The 19,297-nt window shown below is 46.1% G+C and overlaps 1 protein-coding gene across 1 annotated transcript in view; it reads left to right on the plus strand.

Moving 5' to 3' along the window:
* Positions 1 to 13,784: 13,784 nt before the first annotated feature.
* LSM1 (LSM1 homolog, mRNA degradation associated) overlaps positions 13,785 to 19,297 on the plus strand; it is a 28,566-nt gene continuing 23,053 nt past the window's right edge. Inside the window, exons 1-2 of the mRNA XM_068106469.1 lie at positions 13,785 to 13,976; positions 14,075 to 14,143. Of these exons, the coding sequence (XP_067962570.1) occupies positions 13,931 to 13,976; positions 14,075 to 14,143 (115 nt within the window). The 5' untranslated portion in view covers positions 13,785 to 13,930. The remainder of the gene's footprint in view (positions 13,977 to 14,074; positions 14,144 to 19,297) is intronic.

The following is a 19,297-nucleotide window of genomic DNA, read 5'->3' on the forward strand; positions in this document are numbered from 1 at the left end:
TGCCCGCTGCCTTGCTTAGTTCAGAGAGTGGCGACTTCTTGCTGCACAGGATGCACGTTCCGGACTCAGGTTCAATCTTCGCCCGTTTCGCCTCGACACCGGCCATCTCAGCTGAAAGAACAAAAAGACTGATGTTAGATTACTCCGATATCCGAAAAGCTCGCCAGCTTACATAGACATACTCATCCAAGTCAGTGAACATGTTAGATGGCGCCACAATACAACTCTATAATAGAGTTGTATGTGGCGCCATCTAACATGTTCACTTTTAGTTCTTAAGCCACCCACCCCCCCCCCCCCCCCCTCAGAAATTAATCAGGTCACCGCAACAAATCTCAGACTGAGATATAGAATATAGAATATAGATATAGAATAGACTGACGTCACTTTCGGCACTGGGTTCTGTGGGTTGATTATCGGCGGGAAATTCCAACTGACATAGTTTCGGTTTGTGGAAAGTGCATGCCTTTTCATATATTTTTTGTGTACACTCGTGGTGGATGATATGTTTTAGTTTTTGAGTTATTTTTATAGACAGATAAACGGTGTAGCACAATGCATAATTTGGAAAATCATACCAGTGTTGTTTCACTAAAAAAAGTACAAGTCTAATAATAAAATATTGAAAAATATATGATTTTTTTTCGATAATTGATTTTTATAATAATTAATCTAAAACAAAATGCTTCATATTATTTTTTATTTAGACGGTACACATCGGACGTATATTTAGTCGTCAACCGCACATCGATAGCTAGTATAGAAGTCCAGATACACGTGCAACAATGTACCCCACCAAATGGGCATTTTCGAGCTGGGTGGTTTCAAAGATGGCGTCCATCCGGGCACTAAGCTACCGTTCTCAGATGTCCATCACACCTTTTCTGACACTTGAGACATTGGTCTAATGGAAAATCATAATGAGAATTACTCCCCCCCCCCCCCCCCCCCCCGGAGCATTCACTTCAAAAAATGGCCGGTTGGCTCAAGGACTAAAAGTGCTTTCTGTGTTTCTAGTAAGTGTAAATTGGTCTCCCATAATATCAGGCATAATTATCCTGCTGCTGTGTTCTACTCAACAATTTGATGGATGATGCTGACACACTCAGGTCTGAATTACATACATTGTACCGATTTGTTAATTGTGTTCTAATGTCTAGTGACGTCATCCTTGGTGAAAGTGGACCATGCCGTGCGAGTACATCATACTGAAGGAACCCAACATGGGACTTTCTAAATGACGTCATCTGCCCCCAGAATGCTCAGTGCGCATGCACAGAAATGCCTAGAAATAGCGACTTTCAGGCATGTGAAGATCTATCGTGTGTGCTCAGTCGGGATTATTTCCTAAAATGGCTCACAAAGCTTCAAAATAAGCCGAAAATATTTGGAAAAGTACCTGAGAGAAAGCTGCGTTGCGTCTCTGCACAACGAAAGATTTGGACAGAGACACCGTATCATGCTTGGGTGCTTCTGAATACTGATGGGAAGGTCATATTTTGGGTTTGTGAATGCACAGGGTAAGTTTAAAGTGTACTTTAAAATGATGATTTTACTATTAATCATAATTCATGTTGAGGGCGTGAGGGGGGCAAAGAGTAACTGAGAGGGCTATTATGAATATATTGTTTGTTTGGTTATGATACCATAAGAGAAACTAGAACGGCACTCAGTAGAGAGCAGACCTCCGCCTGGTGAACAGTTTACGTTTTCTATCCCACTGATCGGCCGGATTTGGATTCGGACCTGAACCAAAATCGAATCGGCTTGTTCTTGTCACATAACCAACTCGTCCACCAAGTTTAGTCATGTCATCCATTACTTTTTTAAATATCATGTTATATATCGCTTTTCACCCGATGATCACGGGCCTCGATTCTGTATACAAAAAAAAAAAAAAATCTCTCAATGGTGAAGAATCACTTAAAAAATTTCTACCAGCTGGATCCGGATCTTCACCAAAATTGAATCGATTCTTCATTGTTACACACACAACCTGTCCACCAAGCTTCGTCCAACTCCATCAATAACATTTTGAGATATCCTTATATATGTTCGTTTTACCCATATCACTCAATGGTGAAGAACCACTTAAAAAAAAAAAATTCTCATATCCGAATCCATATTCAGATATTCACCAATATCGAATATATTTGCCTTGTCAGACACCCAACCGGTCCACCAAGTTTCGTCCAAATCCATTCACAACTTTTTGAGATATCCTGCTATGTATCGTGTTTGGCCTTATCACTCAATAGTGAAGAATCACTTAAAAAATTCTAGTAGGCGGATCCGAATCCGGATCTTCACCAAAATGTAATCATTTCGTCATTGTCACACATGCTACATCGCTGCTAAATTTCGTACGAATCCGTACTCAACTTTTTGAGATATTTTGTTCACAAACAGACAGACAAACGGACAGACAGACAGGGGTGATAGTGGATCATGGACCAGCCACCGAGCTAAAAGAGCGCTAGAAAAAGTTTTGATGGCATGGCGTGTTAAAAGCAGCCATCCATGTTCAATCTGCTCTACATGGCGTGGGGATTAGAAAGTGCCCGGATGACATTCTCAATTTTGACTTTTCAGGTCATTTCTGAGGTCACAAAGGTCACGTGGGGTCAAATAAGGACAATGTATCTAAATTTTGCGATAACTCGTGAATGGAATATACCTACGTGTTCAAACTTTGGCACTAGATAGCGTATTGTATTGGGCTTATTTTAAGGTCACTTGCATACGCATAGGTGAAAAGCATCATGGGAAAATTCAATATGGCGTCCACAAAATGGCCGCCAAACCTGTCTCTGGTCTAGAGTAATGTACAACATGTCTTTCTGTAACCCATAAACTTCCCAAACCAAGAACATTAAACTTATCAAGTATGTAGCTTACACTATTGGGCTATTCAGAAGACTATTTGCCTGACAGTGCGAGAAAAGGATCATGGGAAATTCAAAGTTGCGGCCACACAGTGTTGTCACAGATTTGTGTTGCTCTGTTTCACTATATAACATTGAATGTTGCGTACATGTTCTTGTGGAAGCGTCTTTACAATGATGTTTTCTCTTCTCGTTGCAGATTTGCAAGTGCAGGTGAGTGCAGGTGAGTGCAAGGAGAGTGAGGAAGAGTCCAGATGATTTCACGAGCTTCTCGTCAGAACAGAGATCAGGATTATGGATCCAGTAGCTGTGATTATGCGCAAAAGCCAGAATCAATCGCACTACACACGTTGTTTCTTCTGCCAGGAATGTACAGCAACATCTGTCGATCTGCGGACATCGTCTATCGAAGGAAAACGCCAAACTCTCAATTGTTGCTTCACAGAGAAGAAAACTTAATGATACAAACAATCTAGATGTGCTAAATAGATTGGATATTGTGTCAGAAGCAAATTTTCTTGCAGAAGAGGTGAAATGGCACAAGGCATGTGTTACGGATTCGTCACTTCCGTTGTTGTGGTTCTCATCCACTGTAAACATTTTTGGTTCCATGTACTATTATTGTTATCGTTTAAGTGAAATAGAGATTACTGTTTTCAAAAGGTAAAAAAAGTTAATGTTTTAAAAAGAAACCGGACGAGGAAGAAAAAAAAGAAGGAGAGGAAGAAGAGGCGGAGCGAGTGAGGTGGACAAGGAGCCGAGCTGCTTGGAGGTTTGGAGCAAACGCTGGTGACCGGGGGTCACTAGCGAAATTTGGGGTTTCCTGGGAAAGGGATTCCTGTGACAGGGTTGTTATCGCTGTGACAGATAAACCTGCGCGACAGGTTTTGCGGTTGATTCCGAAGAGAATCATTGCAGTGCCGTTTCGTCTCGAGAATGGACCGTTGGCCATTTTACCTCGTGCCTGATTTCGCATCGCTCCAGGTTTTTCCCCTCGCTTCAACCATTTAAACGCATCCAGACGTTAACCTGGTGTGTGTGTGTAACGTGGATTTTGAGTGTGAATTTGCGGTTCGCCGATTGGGAGCCGTTGAACGTCCATACCCGAAGGTGTGATTTCCCAGCTGCCTCTTGAGGACACTTTTGCCTATCTTTGGCAGTGTGACTGTCAACCGAGCGGGATTCTGGTCTCGATACAACATCGTTCTGACGATCACTAGAGCGTGGATCGACTTTGGTTTGAAGCTGGGACAAAGACATTGGGAATGTTATTTTCGCTCACTTGGAGCACAGTGAGTTATATTGTACGAAACTGATGGTACCATCATAGGAATGATATATTGGTTTTACAATTGATTAATATTGTTATTGTACTGTTATTCTTGTGTGACCTCAATACAATACTTGTTTGTTGGTAACAATTGGTGTGGTTTCAGCATTGATCTTTGACATACAGAATAACACATCTTTCTGCCGTGACTCCTCTCAAGGCTCGGAGGTACACCGTGACCGGGGTTTGAGGAGGAGCACGTAACACATGTTACAGTACATTTACGTCTGAGAGCCAGATCAACAGGCTTATAAAACGACTTGAATCGCATGTCAGTCCTGTTAACCTTCCTATTGCTGCAACTTCATCACATACTGAACCCATCCAGATACGTAGTTCTCAAGCGCCAATTAACTGGAAAGCATGTATGTTTTGTCAGAAGGCTGATGACGAGAAGGCCCATAGAGTCACAACAATGAGGAAATCCGAATGTATCATTTAAATGGCCCAGAATAACCCAGTTATGAGCGTAAGACTGGCAGGTATCAATGATTTGATAGCAGCTGAGGGTTGTTATCACCTCCGATGTTGGGTAGCGTTTGACAGGCAAAACAAGCAGAAACACGTTGCTTCTGCATCAGGTCTCGAGCACGATGAGAGTATGGGCACTCTATGTTGCGAGTTGATTACAGGATTGTCTCGTGGCCATGTGTATGACATGATGGATGTATGGCGCAGATATGAGTGCATATGTAAGGAAGCTGGTTCAGATGTACCTCTGAAATACCAATCAAGGAGGAAGACTTTCTTTGAAGATATTCAGCAGAAAGTTAGGCATAAGGGAAATTGTGTTCAGCCTTTAGACCCGAAAGCATACCTTCTTTTGTACCCTGGAGAGAAGTCAGAGTTTCTCATCTCTAAAACTCTCACGAAGGCAGCAGAACAACATGTGGCCTCATCGAAAGAGGAGTCTACCGATGAGGAATTGACATTATCCCTTCATCCTAGCAGTATATTCCAGGAAATGGTGCATGCTGCTCTACGTGTCAGACAAGACCTACAAGATACCCCGGGTCATTCAACCACACGGCAGGGTATTGATCAGGTTCATGTTGAACGGATGATTCCTGAGAGTTTATACGGTGGATTTACGGACCCGACAGATGCTAAGTCAGCGAGGAGAGATGACATTCGTCTCCATGCCAATCATGAAGAGGATGACACGAGATTGATTCTGCATGCACACGAGGCTGTAAACTGTGACTACAAGAGAGTCATTGTCATCTGTTCAGATACCGATGTTCTTGTGATGCTGCTACATTTCTTTGCTGATCAGGCCACAGAGGTATGGATGGTTTCAGGTACAGCCAAGAGCAGACAGTGCTACCCAGTACATCTCATCGCCAATAACTTGCCACGAAATGTGAAAGATAACATCATTGGATTTCATGGGTTGACAGGTTGCGATACGACCTCCTCCTTCATTGGATATGGAAAGAAGACCAGCTGGAAACTATTTCAAAGAGAGCCTGGTCTTCTGAGCGGTGTCGGTCGTGGTGGGGCAGATAGGGGAGAACGGGGTAAATACGGACACAGATTTTTAAACCTCTGTATCTGCACAACGAGTAGTATAACTTTCAAATTAACATGGTAGCAGATACATATGAGGCATCCCCTCAATATGAGATAGATACATACCTAAAACGTTTTTCTATATTTAAGTTATCTTTAAGAAACCATTTTCGTAAGTGTCCGCAATTCCCCGCCCACTAGCGGGGAAAACCGGACACCTGGTGGGGCAACTACGGACAAGTGAAGAAGTCGACTTTTAGGGTCTTGCATAAGCCCCCTCCCCTTTTCAAACAGGCTAAACGACCTTTTAAGACACCAGAGATGCTAAGTAGTTATCTTCTCAATAGGCCTACAATGAAATGTTCCCAATAGGCCTACAATGAAATATTTTCGTCTATAGATTAACATTGAAATGTGTAATATTTGTTTGTCGTATATTGTTTTTTTTTTTAATGAAGTGATCACTCGAATTACAAGTTCTGCACTAATGACTGTGTTTCCTTTCTTTAACTTGATGAAGTTATTGGACAAGGTCTTTTAAACCAATACACATAAACAATTTTAATAAGCCTTCATCACACACCAAAATAAAATGCAACTTTAGAAAACAAATGACAATCGAAACACAAAACAAACGAGATTTGTGAAACACTTTCATTCTTGATCTGGAACCCATCAATGTTCCAGTCAGACAATTGGTGAGTTGGTAGCTAAATGTTTCTGCAAAAGGACAATTTTAACTGTAAGACGCACAAATACAAGGAAGTTATCAGGGGTGAATGTGTTAAATTAAATTAACATTAAAAATTAAATGTGCAATTAACACTAAATGCATTAGAAATCAATATAGACCGCAGAAAACATGAATGGGGCAATAGCGGCCACCCGTCCGCAATTACCCCACATTGACCTTTGACACACGATACTTTCCTCCACACAACACTGTCTCATTACATCAATTGACACTGTATGTACTTAAACCATGCTTCAAACTGAATACACGTTTCTAATAAAATCGATGATTAACCAAAACGACTGACAGCAATAAACCCAAACAGCAAAATCTAAGAACACATTTTAGGGGGTGTACTTAACTCTCTGACTGAGTATTTCTCTTTAAATGAGGCAAATAATAGAAGTTAGCTGGTATTTACCTTGTTACCTGCTAGGCCACTCACGAGTGATGACGGAACAGCGCCAGCTATCGCGAAATTCCTGTAACAGCCTTGTCCGCAATTACCCCATGTCCGTATTTACCCCGTTCTCCCCTACTGAAACCGAGAAGTTTGTCTGCCAGCTGTATGGTTCAGCTGGTGAGGAGGACATTGATAAAGTTAGATACAATCTCTTCACAAAGGGCAAGAAGGACCTGGAGAAACTTCCACCGACCAAGGATGCTCTATATCTTCATATCACTGGAGTTAACCACCAGGCGAAAATCTGGCTACAGGCCGACAAGGAATTAATGGAGATCCAGGACCCTGTTAGCACAGAGGCATGGACAGCAGCTGACGATGGTGCCCTTCAAGTTGTATGGGCGAGACTTCCTTCTGTACCAGATGCATGTCTGGAATTGATCACGTGTGGTTGCAAGGCGAAATGTGGCTCTGCAAGGTGTAGTTGCTTCATGAAAAACTTAAGATGCACTCCTGCTTGTGGTTGTGATGCAGAGGACTGTAGCAACCCTGCAGGACAATAGATTGACTCGTGTAAATTCTCTAGTTCGATAGTTGATCTCAGAAGACATATCAGGGATGGAGGACGGGACGGAGTGATGATTCTTGTTCCTCTCGCTACATTCTTTAATTCTGTAGTTAAAGCACTATTTCTGGCAATCAAATATGCTACGATGCTTTAAGATTTGTGGGAAACCATCAACATGTGGATCTACCAGAGAAATATTACAAGAATTGAAATATATGCCCGATGATTTGCAAATATGACAATGTAACTTGTATCTGATATGACCAGCGATGTGATAACGACGTTTCGTCTTTTTGTTCTGTCAGTTGCCATACAGACACTTAAAGATCCCAAAAAGACTCTTAGAATGACCTATTATTACGATTGACCAAAGGATCAACATTATAATGCCATATTCTGTATGGCTATTCTGTATTTACGACAATGACCACTAACAACACAAACACGATCTCTGAGGATGCTATATGGTTGCCCTTTAAATTTCCCATGATCCTTTGCATAGATTCTTATGCAGATCAGATTTGAAATGGAAGCAGGTGTTGAGCGATAGAGTTGTGAAGTTTCATATTAAAATATTTAATGGTATAGAAGTTAGAGAAAAAAACACTGCATTACTCTACTTAAGAGCGACTTTTTTAATACCTCATTTGGCAGCCATGTTGAATTTTCCCATGATGCTTTGTATCTATGATTATGCAAATTGATTTGAAAAAAGCCCAGTACAATGGCCTATCGAATCTTTCCTCGTTTGGGGCCTCAATTGTTTTCGTCCCAAATATATTGCAAAAACCAGATATATATTACTTATTTGACCTCACGTGACTTTTATGACCTAAAAAATGACCTTTAAGGTCAAAACTGAGAATGTCATCCGGTCACATCTTTATCCCCATCACACGTAGAGTTGATTAAGCATGAATGACTGCTTTTAACACGCCATGCCATCAAAAGTTTTTTTACATCCCTTGGCTGGCCTATGAAAACATAACCTCCATCCACCTTTGGTGGCGGAGGTAATTATATCAGATTTTTGTATCTGTTGCTAAAAGAAGAACTGTGTGTGTGCGTGTGTGTGTGTGTGTGTGTGTGTGTGTGTGTGTGTGTGTGTGTATGTGTGTGTGTATGTGTGTGTGTGTGTGTGTGTGTGTGTGTGTGTGTGTGTGTGTGTGTGTGTGTGTGCCGTAACATTTTTACCATTTGAGTTTTGTAATCCAATTTTCACCAAAGCTTTATTATGAGAATATGGAGTAGGCAAATGAATAATTTGGTCAAAAGGTCAAAAGGTCAAAGGTCAGCATCACATAAAATCATCAATTTTCATCTATTTGACCTGAGATTTCAATTTACCATTTGAGTTTTGTCATCAAATTTTCAACAAAGCTTTATTATGAGAATATGGAGAAGACAAATTCATAATTTTGTCAAAAGATCAAAAGGTCAAAGGTCAACATCACATAAAATCATCAATTTTCATTCAATTGAACTGAAATTTAAATCTACCATTTGAGTTTTGTCATCGAATTTTCACCAAAGCTTTATTATGAGAATATGGAGTAGGCAAATTAATAATTTGGTTAAAAGGTCAAAAGGTCAAAGGTCAGCATCACATAAAATGATCAATTTTCATCTAATTGACCTGAGATTTCAATTTACCATTTGAGTTTTGGTGTAGAATTTTCAACAAAGATTTATTATGAGAATATGGAGAAGGCAAATTAATAATTTGGTTAAAAGGTCAAAAGGTCAAAGGTCAGCATCACATAAAATCATCACTTTTCATCTATTTGACCTGAGATTTCAATTTACCATTTGAGTTTTGGTGTAGAATTTTCAACAAAGATTTATTATGATAATATGGAGAAGGCAAATTAATAATTTGGTTAAAAGGTCAAAAGGTCAAAGGTCAGCATCACATAAAATCATCACTTTTCATCTATTTGACCTGAGATTTCAATTTACCATTTGAGTTTTGGTGTAGAATTTTCAACAAAGATTTATTATGAGAATATGGAGAAGGTAAATTAATAATTTGGTTAAAAGGTCAAAAGGTCAAAGGTCAGCATCACATAAAATCATCACTTTTCATCTATTTGACCTGAGATTTCAATTTACCATTTGAGTTTTGTCATCAAATTTTCAACAAAGCTTTATTATGATAATATGGAGAAGGCAAATAATAATTTTGTCAAAAGGCCAAAAGGTCAAAGGTCAGCATCACATAAAATGACCAATTTTCATCTAATTGACCTGAGATTTCAATTTACCCTTTGAGTTTTGGTGTCGAATTTTCAAAAAAGATTTATTATGAGAATATGGAGAAGGCAAATTAATAATTTGGTTAAAAGGTCAAAAGGTCAAAGGTCAGCATCACATAAAATGATCAATTTTCATCTAATTGACCTGAGATTTCAATTTACCATTTGAGTTTTGGTGTCGAATTTTCAACAAAGATTTATTATGAGAATATGGAGAAGGCAAATTAATAATTTGGTTAAAAGGTCAAAAGGTCAAAGGTCAGCATCACATAAAATGATCAATTTTTATCTAATTGACCTGAGATTTCAATTTACCATTTGAGTTTTGGTGTCGAATTTTCAACAAAGATTTATTATGAGAATATGGAGAAGACAAATTAATAATTTGGTCAAAAAGTCAAAGGTCAGCATCACATAAAATCATCAATTTTCATCTATTTGACCTGAGATTTCAATTTACCATTTGAGTTTTGTCATGAAATTTTAAACAAAGCGTTATTATGATAATATGGAGAAGGCAAATTAATAATTTTGTCAAAAGGCCAAAAGGTCAAAGGTCAGCATCACATAAAATCATCAATTTTCATCTATTTGACCTGAGATTTCAATTTACCATTTGAGTTTTGGTGTCAAATTTTCAACAAAGATTTATTATGATAATATGGAGAAGGCAAATTAATAATTTTGTCAAAAGGCCAAAAGGTCAAAGGTCAGCATCACATAAAATCATCAATTTTCATCTATTTGACCTGAGATTTCAATTTACCATTTGAGTTTTGGTGTCAAATTTTCAACAAAGATTTATTATGAGAATATGGAGAAGACAAATTAATAATTTGGTCAAAAAGTCAAAGGTCAGTGTCACATAAAATCGTCAATTTTCATTCGATTGACCTGAAATTTTAAGAATTAGAATATTTTAAAATTGTTTTGTTATTTTAAGCATACAGAAGAAGAAGAAGGAGAATACACCTGAATACAAACGGACGCAGACGGGTTTTGCATTTTCAAATGCTTTCTAGTTCCAATTGCACTGGGCCATCGACTGACATCTACAGTTGCATTGCAACAACTTACAACTTAAATGCCGGTAATTTCAGGAATACATTTTTATACGACCTTTAATGTCATTGTTTTATTTAAATTGGAGCATATAATTGAACAATGATTGGGGTTATGTGTTCTATGAACTCTCTACTTCCTTCTAGTATCGTTTTGAATCCAACTATGGTGGCCATTTTTGCTAACATAATGAAGCACCTTTCTTTATCGCTTGCTCTGCTTGGCGAGCTGCTTTCAAAAGAAGTTGGTGCGGCCCGACTGGCTTGGAAAGCGATAGCAAGCAGCTTGCTAATGGAACGCAGGTGTCGTGATGACAAAGGAATTGGGGAAAAAAACGAAGTGGAAGGAGATGGGAATATTAAAACACAAAAAACCTGGAAAGAACGGAGTGGGTTTGGGAGGGTTAATGAGGAATAGAAGGGTATTCTGTATTCCATGAGCCTCGGTTTTGCATGCAATAAAGCACAGACTCACTTTCCATCCATTTTGTTCTTGTTTGTTTTCCGGGCATGAGCTGTGTATACATATAGCGTCTATACGTTAAAATGGGGGCATATTCAGTTACGAAGCAGCTAGCTAGCGCTTGCCAAGCCAGCCGTTCCTTATCAACGGTTTCCAATGGAGTGCTTAAGCGACTTGGCGAGCACTCGACAAGAAACTTAGTAAATGTACAAAGAACATCCTTGTTACCTTCACCATCAAAGGTGGATGGAGGTTATGTTTTCACCCCTGTCTGTCTGTCTGTTTGTGAACAAGATATCTCAAAAAGTTGAGGACGGATTCGAACTAAATTTGGCAGAGATTTACCGGATGTGACAAGGACGAAATTATTAAATTTTGATGAAGATCCGGATTCGGCTACTAGAAGTTTTAAGTGATTCTTCACCATTGCGAGATCTGGCCAAAACCGATACGTAGCAGGATATCTCAAAAAGTTATGGACGGATTTGGACGAAACTTGGTGACAAGTTGGGTGTCTGGCAAGGAAGAAGCTATTCGATTTTGGAGAACATTTGAATATGGATTCGGATATGAGAATTATTTAATTTTTTAAGTGGTTCTTCACCATTGAGAGATAGGGCCAAAACCGATACGTAGCAGGATATCTCAAAAAGTTATGGACGGATTTGCACGAAACCTGGTGGACAAGTTGGGTGTCTGACAAGGAAGAAGCTATTCGATTTTGGTGAACATTTGAATATGGATTCGGATATGAGAATTATTTAATTTTAAAAGTGATTCTTCACCATTGGGAGATAGGGCCAAAACCGATACGTAGCAGGATATCTCAAAAAGTTATGGACGGATTTGGACGAAACTTGGTGACAAGTTGGGTGTCTGACAAGGAAGACGCTATTCGATTTTGGTGAACATTTGAATATGGATTCGGATATGAGAATTATTTAATTTTTTAAGTGGTTCTTCACCCTTGGGAGATAGGGCCAAAACCGATACGTAGCAGGATATCTCAAAAAGTTATGGACGGATTTGGACGAAACTTGGTGACAAGTTGGGTGTCTGACAAGGAAGACGCTATTCGATTTTGGTGAACATTTGAATATGGATTCGGATATGAGAATTATTTAATTTTTTAAGTGGTTCTTCACCCTTGGGAGATAGGGCCAAAACCGATACGTAGCAGGATATCTTAAAAAGTTATGGACGGATTTGCACGAAACCTGGTGGACAAGTTGGGTGTCTGACAAGGAAGAAGCTATTCGATTTTGGTGAAGATCTGAATATGGATTCGGATATGGGAATTATTTAATTTTTTAAGTGGTTCTTCACCATTGCGAGATAGGGCCAAAACCGATACGTAGCAGGATATCTCAAAAAGTTATGGACGGATTTGCACGAAACTTGGTGGACAAGTTGGGTGTCTGATAAGGAAGAATGGATGAGATTTTGGTGAACATTTGAATATGGATTCGGATATGAGAATTATTTAATTTTTTAAGTGGTTCTTCACCATTGGGAGATGGGGCCAAAACCAACATTTAACAGGGTATCTCAAAAAGTTATGGACGGATTTGGACGAAACTTGGTGGACAAGTTGGGTGTCTGACAAGGAAGAATCGATGAGATTTTGGTGAAGATCTGAATATGGATTCGGATATGAGAATTATTTAATTTTTTAAGTAATTCTTCACAATTGAGAGATGGGGCAAAAACCAACATTTAACAGGGTATCTCAAAAAGTTATGGACGGATTTGCACGAAACTTGGTGGACAAGTTGGGTGTCTGACAAGGAAGAATCGATGAGATTTTGGTGAAGATCTGAATATGGATTCGGATATGAGAATTATTTAATTTTTTAAGTAATTCTTCACCATTGAGAGATAGGGCAAAAACCAACATTTAACAGGGTATCTCAAAAAGTTATGGACGGATTTGGACAAAACTTGGTGTCAAGTTGGGTGTCTGACAAGGAAGAATCGATTCGATTTTGGTGAACATTTGAATATGGATTCCGATATGAGAATTATTAAATTTTTTAAGTGGTTCTTCACCATTGGGAGATAGGGCCAAAACCAACATATAACAGGGTATCTCAAAAAGTTATGGACGGATTCAGACGAAACTTGGCGGACAGGTTGTGTGTGCGACAAGGACTAATTGATTCGATTTGAATTAAGATCCGAATCCGGATCAGATAAAGTTTTAATTTTTTAAGTGATTCTTTACCATTGATAGGTCAAAAACGATAAGTAGCACGATATTTGAAAATGTTGTGGATGGATTAAATTGGTGAGTTGTGTAGACGACAAGAACAAGCCGATTCGATTTTGCTTCAGGGCCGGACTGTTCACCTGCCGCAGGTGTGTGTGCTCTCTTGTACCGGGTGCTGTCGATCGAGTTGTGCGCTGTTTTCAAATCTCTGTGATTTTCTTGTTTGTTTGTTGTGAATTTGTGCGATACCCGAATGTATAAGAGGTAGTTGAGTGAAGTGACGTCATTGGACCGGACTTCGCTGCAGCATTTACATTGTAACAACAACAACAACAACAACAAGTGCGTGCAAAGGACATGACAGGTTGACCCGGAAGTGCTTTTCCTTCGGATTTGAGACACGTGGGAAGTGTTTGACCTTATAAAACAAAGAAGCCCGCGGTATTGGGCATTATTTCGGTTTTCAATCGTTCACATTCATCTCTTCTCCGCACCTGTGTCACTCCCAATCATGAATTACATGCCCGGTACTGCAAGCCTCATCGACGACATAGACAGTAAGTGGACGACGGACGCGTTTACTGTCGCAGTTTTATGTGGAATTCCGAGCCATTGACGAGCCCTTTATTCCCTTGATGTGCTCTGTGTTCGACAGAGAAACACCTCGTGCTCCTCAGAGATGGAAGAACTCTGATTGGCTTCCTTCGCAGCATCGACCAGTTCGGTTGGTTTCTGTAAAATCGATTTTGTACATATTGATAATGATGGCGTTTGTTTGTCATTTCATTTCTGCTTCGGGCGGAGATTCTTACATAAGCCTACTTGTAATTAGGATATAAACATTGTGCAGCATTTCCAATGGATGGATGCCGATGCGTGATGGTTCCGTGGGGTCAGTCAGTCTGAGGGGTGAACCAGAATACCGGCCCCGTGGGTGGTGGGGGGGCGAGCGTGAGCTCTGCACTGTGTGGCGAGCGTGAGCTCTGCACTGTGTGGCGAGCGTGACCTCTGCACTGTGTGGCGAGCGTTACCTCTGCACTGTGTGGCGAGCGTGAACTCTGCACTGCGTGGCGAGCGTGAACTCTGCACTGTGTGGCGAGCGTGAACTCTGCACTGTGTGGCGAGCGTGAACTCTGCACTGCGTGGCGAGCGTGAACTCTGCACTGCGTGGCGAGCGTGAACTCTGCACTGTGTGGCGAGCGTGAACTCTGCACTGTGTGGCGAGCGTGAACTCTGCACTGTGTGGCGAGCGTGAACTCTGCACTGCGTGGCGAGCGTGAACTCTGCACTGCGTGGCGAGCGTGAACTCTGCACTGTGTGGCGAGCGTGAACTCTGCACTGTGTGGCGAGCGTGAACTCTGCACTGTGTGGCGAGCGTGAACTCTGCACTGTGTGGCGAGCGTGAACTCTGCACTGCGTGGCGAGCGTGAACTCTGCACTGCGTGGCGAGCGTGAACTCTGCACTGCGTGGCGAGCGTGAACTCTGCACTGCGTGGCGAACGTGAACTCTGCACTGCGTGGCGAGCGTGAACTCTGCACTGCGTGGCGAGCGTGAACTCTGCACTGCGTGGCGAGCGTGAACTCTGCACTGTGTGGCGAGCGTGAACTCTGCACTGTGTGGCGAGCGTGAACTCTGCACTGTGTGGCGAGCGTGAACTCTGCACTGTGTGGCGAGCGTGAACTCTGCACTGTGTGGCGAGCGTGAACTCTGCACTGTGTGGCGAGCGTGAACTCTGCACTGTGTGGCGAGCGTGAACTCTGCACTGTGTGGCGAGCGTGAACTCTGCACTGTGTGGCGAGCGTGAACTCTGCACTGTGTGGCGAGCGTGAACTCTGCACTGTGTGGCGAGCGTGAACTCTGCACTGTGTGGCGAGCGTGAACTCTGCACTGTGTGGCGAGCGTGAACTCTGCACTGTGTGGCGAGCGTGAACTCTGCACTGTGTGGCGAGCGTGAACTCTGCACTGTGTGGCGAGCGTGAACTCTGCACTGTGTGGCGAGCGTGAACTCTGCACTGTGTGGCGAGCGTGAACTCTGCACTGTGTGGCGAGCGTGAACTCTGCACTGTGTGGCGAGCGTGAACTCTGCACTGTGTGGCGAGCGTGAACTCTGCACTGTGTGGCGAGCGTGAACTCTGCACTGTGTGGCGAGCGTGAACTCTGCACTGTGTGGCGAGCGTGAACTCTGCACTGTGTGGCGAGCGTGAACTCTGCACTGTGTGGCGAGCGTGAACTCTGCGGCTGTGTGGCGAGCGTGAACTCTGCGGCTGTGTGGCGAGCGTGAACTCTGCGGCTGTGTGGCGAGCGTGAACTCTGCGGCTGTGTGGCGAGCGTGAACTCTGCGGCTGTGTGGCGAGCGTGAACTCTGCGGCTGTGTGGCGAGCGTGAACTCTGCGGCTGTGTGGCGAGCGTGAACTCTGCGGCTGTGTGGCGAGCGTGAACTCTGCGGCTGTGTGGCGAGCGTGAACTCTGCGGCTGTGTGGCGAGCGTGAACTCTGCGGCTGTGTGGCGAGCGTGAACTCTGCGGCTGTGTGGCGAGCGTGAACTCTGCGGCTGTGTGGCGAGCGTGAACTCTGCGGCTGTGTGGCGAGCGTGAACTCTGCGGCTGTGTGGCGAGCGTGAACTCTGCGGCTGTGTGGCGAGCGTGAACTCTGCGGCTGTGTGGCGAGCGTGAACTCTGCGGCTGTGTGGCGAGCGTGAACTCTGCGGCTGTGTGGCGAGCGTGAACTCTGCGGCTGTGTGGCGAGCGTGAACTCTGCGGCTGTGTGGCGAGCGTGAACTCTGCGGCTGTGTGGCGAGCGTGAACTCTGCGGCTGTGTGGCGAGCGTGAACTCTGCGGCTGTGTGGCGAGCGTGAACTCTGCGGCTGTGTGGCGAGCGTGAACTCTGCGGCTGTGTGGCGAGCGTGAACTCTGCGGCTGTGTGGCGAGCGTGAACTCTGCGGCTGTGTGGCGAGCGTGAACTCTGCGGCTGTGTGGCGAGCGTGAACTCTGCGGCTGTGTGGCGAGCGTGAACTCTGCGGCTGTGTGGCGAGCGTGAACTCTGCGGCTGTGTGGCGAGCGTGAACTCTGCGGCTGTGTGGCGAGCGTGAACTCTGCGGCTGTGTGGCGAGCGTGAACTCTGCGGCTGTGTGGCGAGCGTGAACTCTGCGGCTGTGTGGCGAGCGTGAACTCTGCGGCTGTGTGGCGAGCGTGAACTCTGCGGCTGTGTGGCGAGCGTGAACTCTGCGGCTGTGTGGCGAGCGTGAACTCTGCGGCTGTGTGGCGAGCGTGAACTCTGCGGCTGTGTGGCGAGCGTGAACTCTGCGGCTGTGTGGCGAGCGTGAACTCTGCGGCTGTGTGGCGAGCGTGAACTCTGCGGCTGTGTGGCGAGCGTGAACTCTGCGGCTGTGTGGCGAGCGTGAACTCTGCGGCTGTGTGGCGAGCGTGAACTCTGCGGCTGTGTGGCGAGCGTGAACTCTGCGGCTGTGTGGCGAGCGTGAACTCTGCGGCTGTGTGGCGAGCGTGAACTCTGCGGCTGTGTGGCGAGCGTGAACTCTGCGGCTGTGTGGCGAGCGTGAACTCTGCGGCTGTGTGGCGAGCGTGAACTCTGCGGCTGTGTGGCGAGCGTGAACTCTGCGGCTGTGTGGCGAGCGTGAACTCTGCGGCTGTGTGGCGAGCGTGAACTCTGCGGCTGTGTGGCGAGCGTGAACTCTGCGGCTGTGTGGCGAGCGTGAACTCTGCGGCTGTGTGGCGAGCGTGAACTCTGCGGCTGTGTGGCGAGCGTGAACTCTGCGGCTGTGTGGCGAGCGTGAACTCTGCGGCTGTGTGGCGAGCGTGAACTCTGCGGCTGTGTGGCGAGCGTGAACTCTGCGGCTGTGTGGCGAGCGTGAACTCTGCGGCTGTGTGGCGAGCGTGAACTCTGCGGCTGTGTGGCGAGCGTGAACTCTGCGGCTGTGTGGCGAGCGTGAACTCTGCGGCTGTGTGGCGAGCGTGAACTCTGCGGCTGTGTGGCGAGCGTGAACTCTGCGGCTGTGTGGCGAGCGTGAACTCTGCGGCTGTGTGGCGAGCGTGAACTCTGCGGCTGTGTGGCGAGCGTGAACTCTGCGGCTGTGTGGCGAGCGTGAACTCTGCGGCTGTGTGGCGAGCGTGAACTCTGCGGCTGTGTGGCGAGCGTGAACTCTGCGGCTGTGTGGCGAGCGTGAACTCTGCGGCTGTGTGGCGAGCGTGAACTCTGCGGCTGTGTGGCGAGCGTGAACTCTGCGGCTGTGTGGCGAGCGTGAACTCTGCGGCTGTGTGGCGAGCGTGAACTCTGCGGCTGTGTGGCGAGCGTGAACTCTGCGGCTGTGTGGCGAGCGTGAACTCTGCGGCTGTGTGGCGAGCGTGAACTCTGCGGCTGTGTGGCGAGCGTGAACTCTGCGGCTGTGTGGCGAGCGTGAACTCTGCGGCTGTGTGGCGAGCGTGAACTCTGCGGCTGTGTGGCGAGCGTGAACTCTGCACTGCGTGGCGAGCGTGAACTCTGCACTGCGTGGCGAGCGTGAACTCTGCACTGCGTGGCGAGCGTGAACTCTGCACTGCGTGGCGAGCGTGAACTCTGCACTGCGTGGCGAGCGTGAACTCTGCACTGCGTGGCGAGCGTGAGCTCTGCGGCTGCGTGGCGAGCGTGAGCTCTGCGGCTGCGTGGCGAGCGTGAGCTCTGCGGCTGTGTGGCGAGCGTGAGCTCTGCGGCTGTGTGGCGAGCGTGAGCTCTGCGGCTGTGTGGCGAGCGTGAGCTCTGCGGCTGTGTGGCGAGCGTGAGCTCTGCGGCTGTGTGGCGAGCGTGAGCTCTGCGGCTGTGTGGCGAGCGTGAGCTCTGCGGCTGTGTGGCGAGCGTGAGCTCTGCGGCTGTGTGGCGAGCGTGAGCTCTGCGGCTGTGTGGCGAGCGTGAGCTCTGCGGCTGTGTGGCGAGCGTGAACTCTGCGGCTGTGTGGCGAGCGTGAACTCTGCGGCTGTGTGGCGAGCGTGAACTCTGCGGCTGTGTGGCGAGCGTGAACTCTGCGGCTGTGTGGCGAGCGTGAACTCTGCGGCTGTGTGGCGAGCGTGAACTCTGCGGCTGTGTGGCGAGCGTGAACTCTGCGGCTGTGTGGCGAGCGTGAACTCTGCGGCTGTGTGGCGAGCGTGAACTCTGCGGCTGTGTGGCGAGCGTGAACTCTGCGGCTGCGTGGCGAGCGTGAACTCTGCACTGCGTGGCGAGCGTGAACTCTGCACTGCGTGGCGAGCGTGAACTCTGCACTGCGTGGCGAGCGTGAACTCTGCACTGCGTGGCGAGCGTGAACTCTGCACTGCGTGGCGAGCGTGAACTCTGCGGCTGCGTGGCGAGCGTGAGCTCTGCGGCTGCGTGGCGAGCGTGAGCTCTGCGGCTGCGTGGCGAGCGTGAGCTCTGCGGCTGTGTGGCGAGCGTGAGCTCTGCGGCTGTGTGGCGAGCGTGAGCTCTGCGGCTGTGTGGCGAGCGTGAGCTCTGCGGCTGTGTGGCGAGCGTGAGCTCTGCGGCTGTGTGGCGAGCGTGAGCTCTGCGGCTGTGTGGCGAGCGTGAGCTCTGCGGCTGTGTGGCGAGCGTGAGCTCTGCGGCTGTGTGGCGAGCGTGAGCTCTGCGGCTGTGTGGCGAGCGTGAGCTCTGCGGCTGTGTGGCGAGCGTGAGCTCTGCGGCTGTGTGGCGAGCGTGAGCTCTGCGGCTGCGTGGCGAGCGTGAGCTCTGCGGCTGCGTGGCGAGCGTGAGCTCTGCGGCTGCGTGGCGAGCGCGATCTCTGCGGCTGCGGCTGCGTGGCGAGCGCGAGCTCTGCGGCTGCGTGGCGAGCGCGAGCTCTGCGGCTGCGTGGCGAGCGCGAGCTCTGCGGCTGCGTGGCGAGCGCGAGCTCTGCGGCTGC

The sequence above is a fragment of the Myxine glutinosa genome, chromosome 2, assembly GCF_964187855.1.
Source record: "Myxine glutinosa chromosome 2, kmMyxGlut1.1, whole genome shotgun sequence".
In the NCBI taxonomy this organism is placed as follows: Eukaryota; Metazoa; Chordata; class Myxini; order Myxiniformes; family Myxinidae; genus Myxine; species Myxine glutinosa.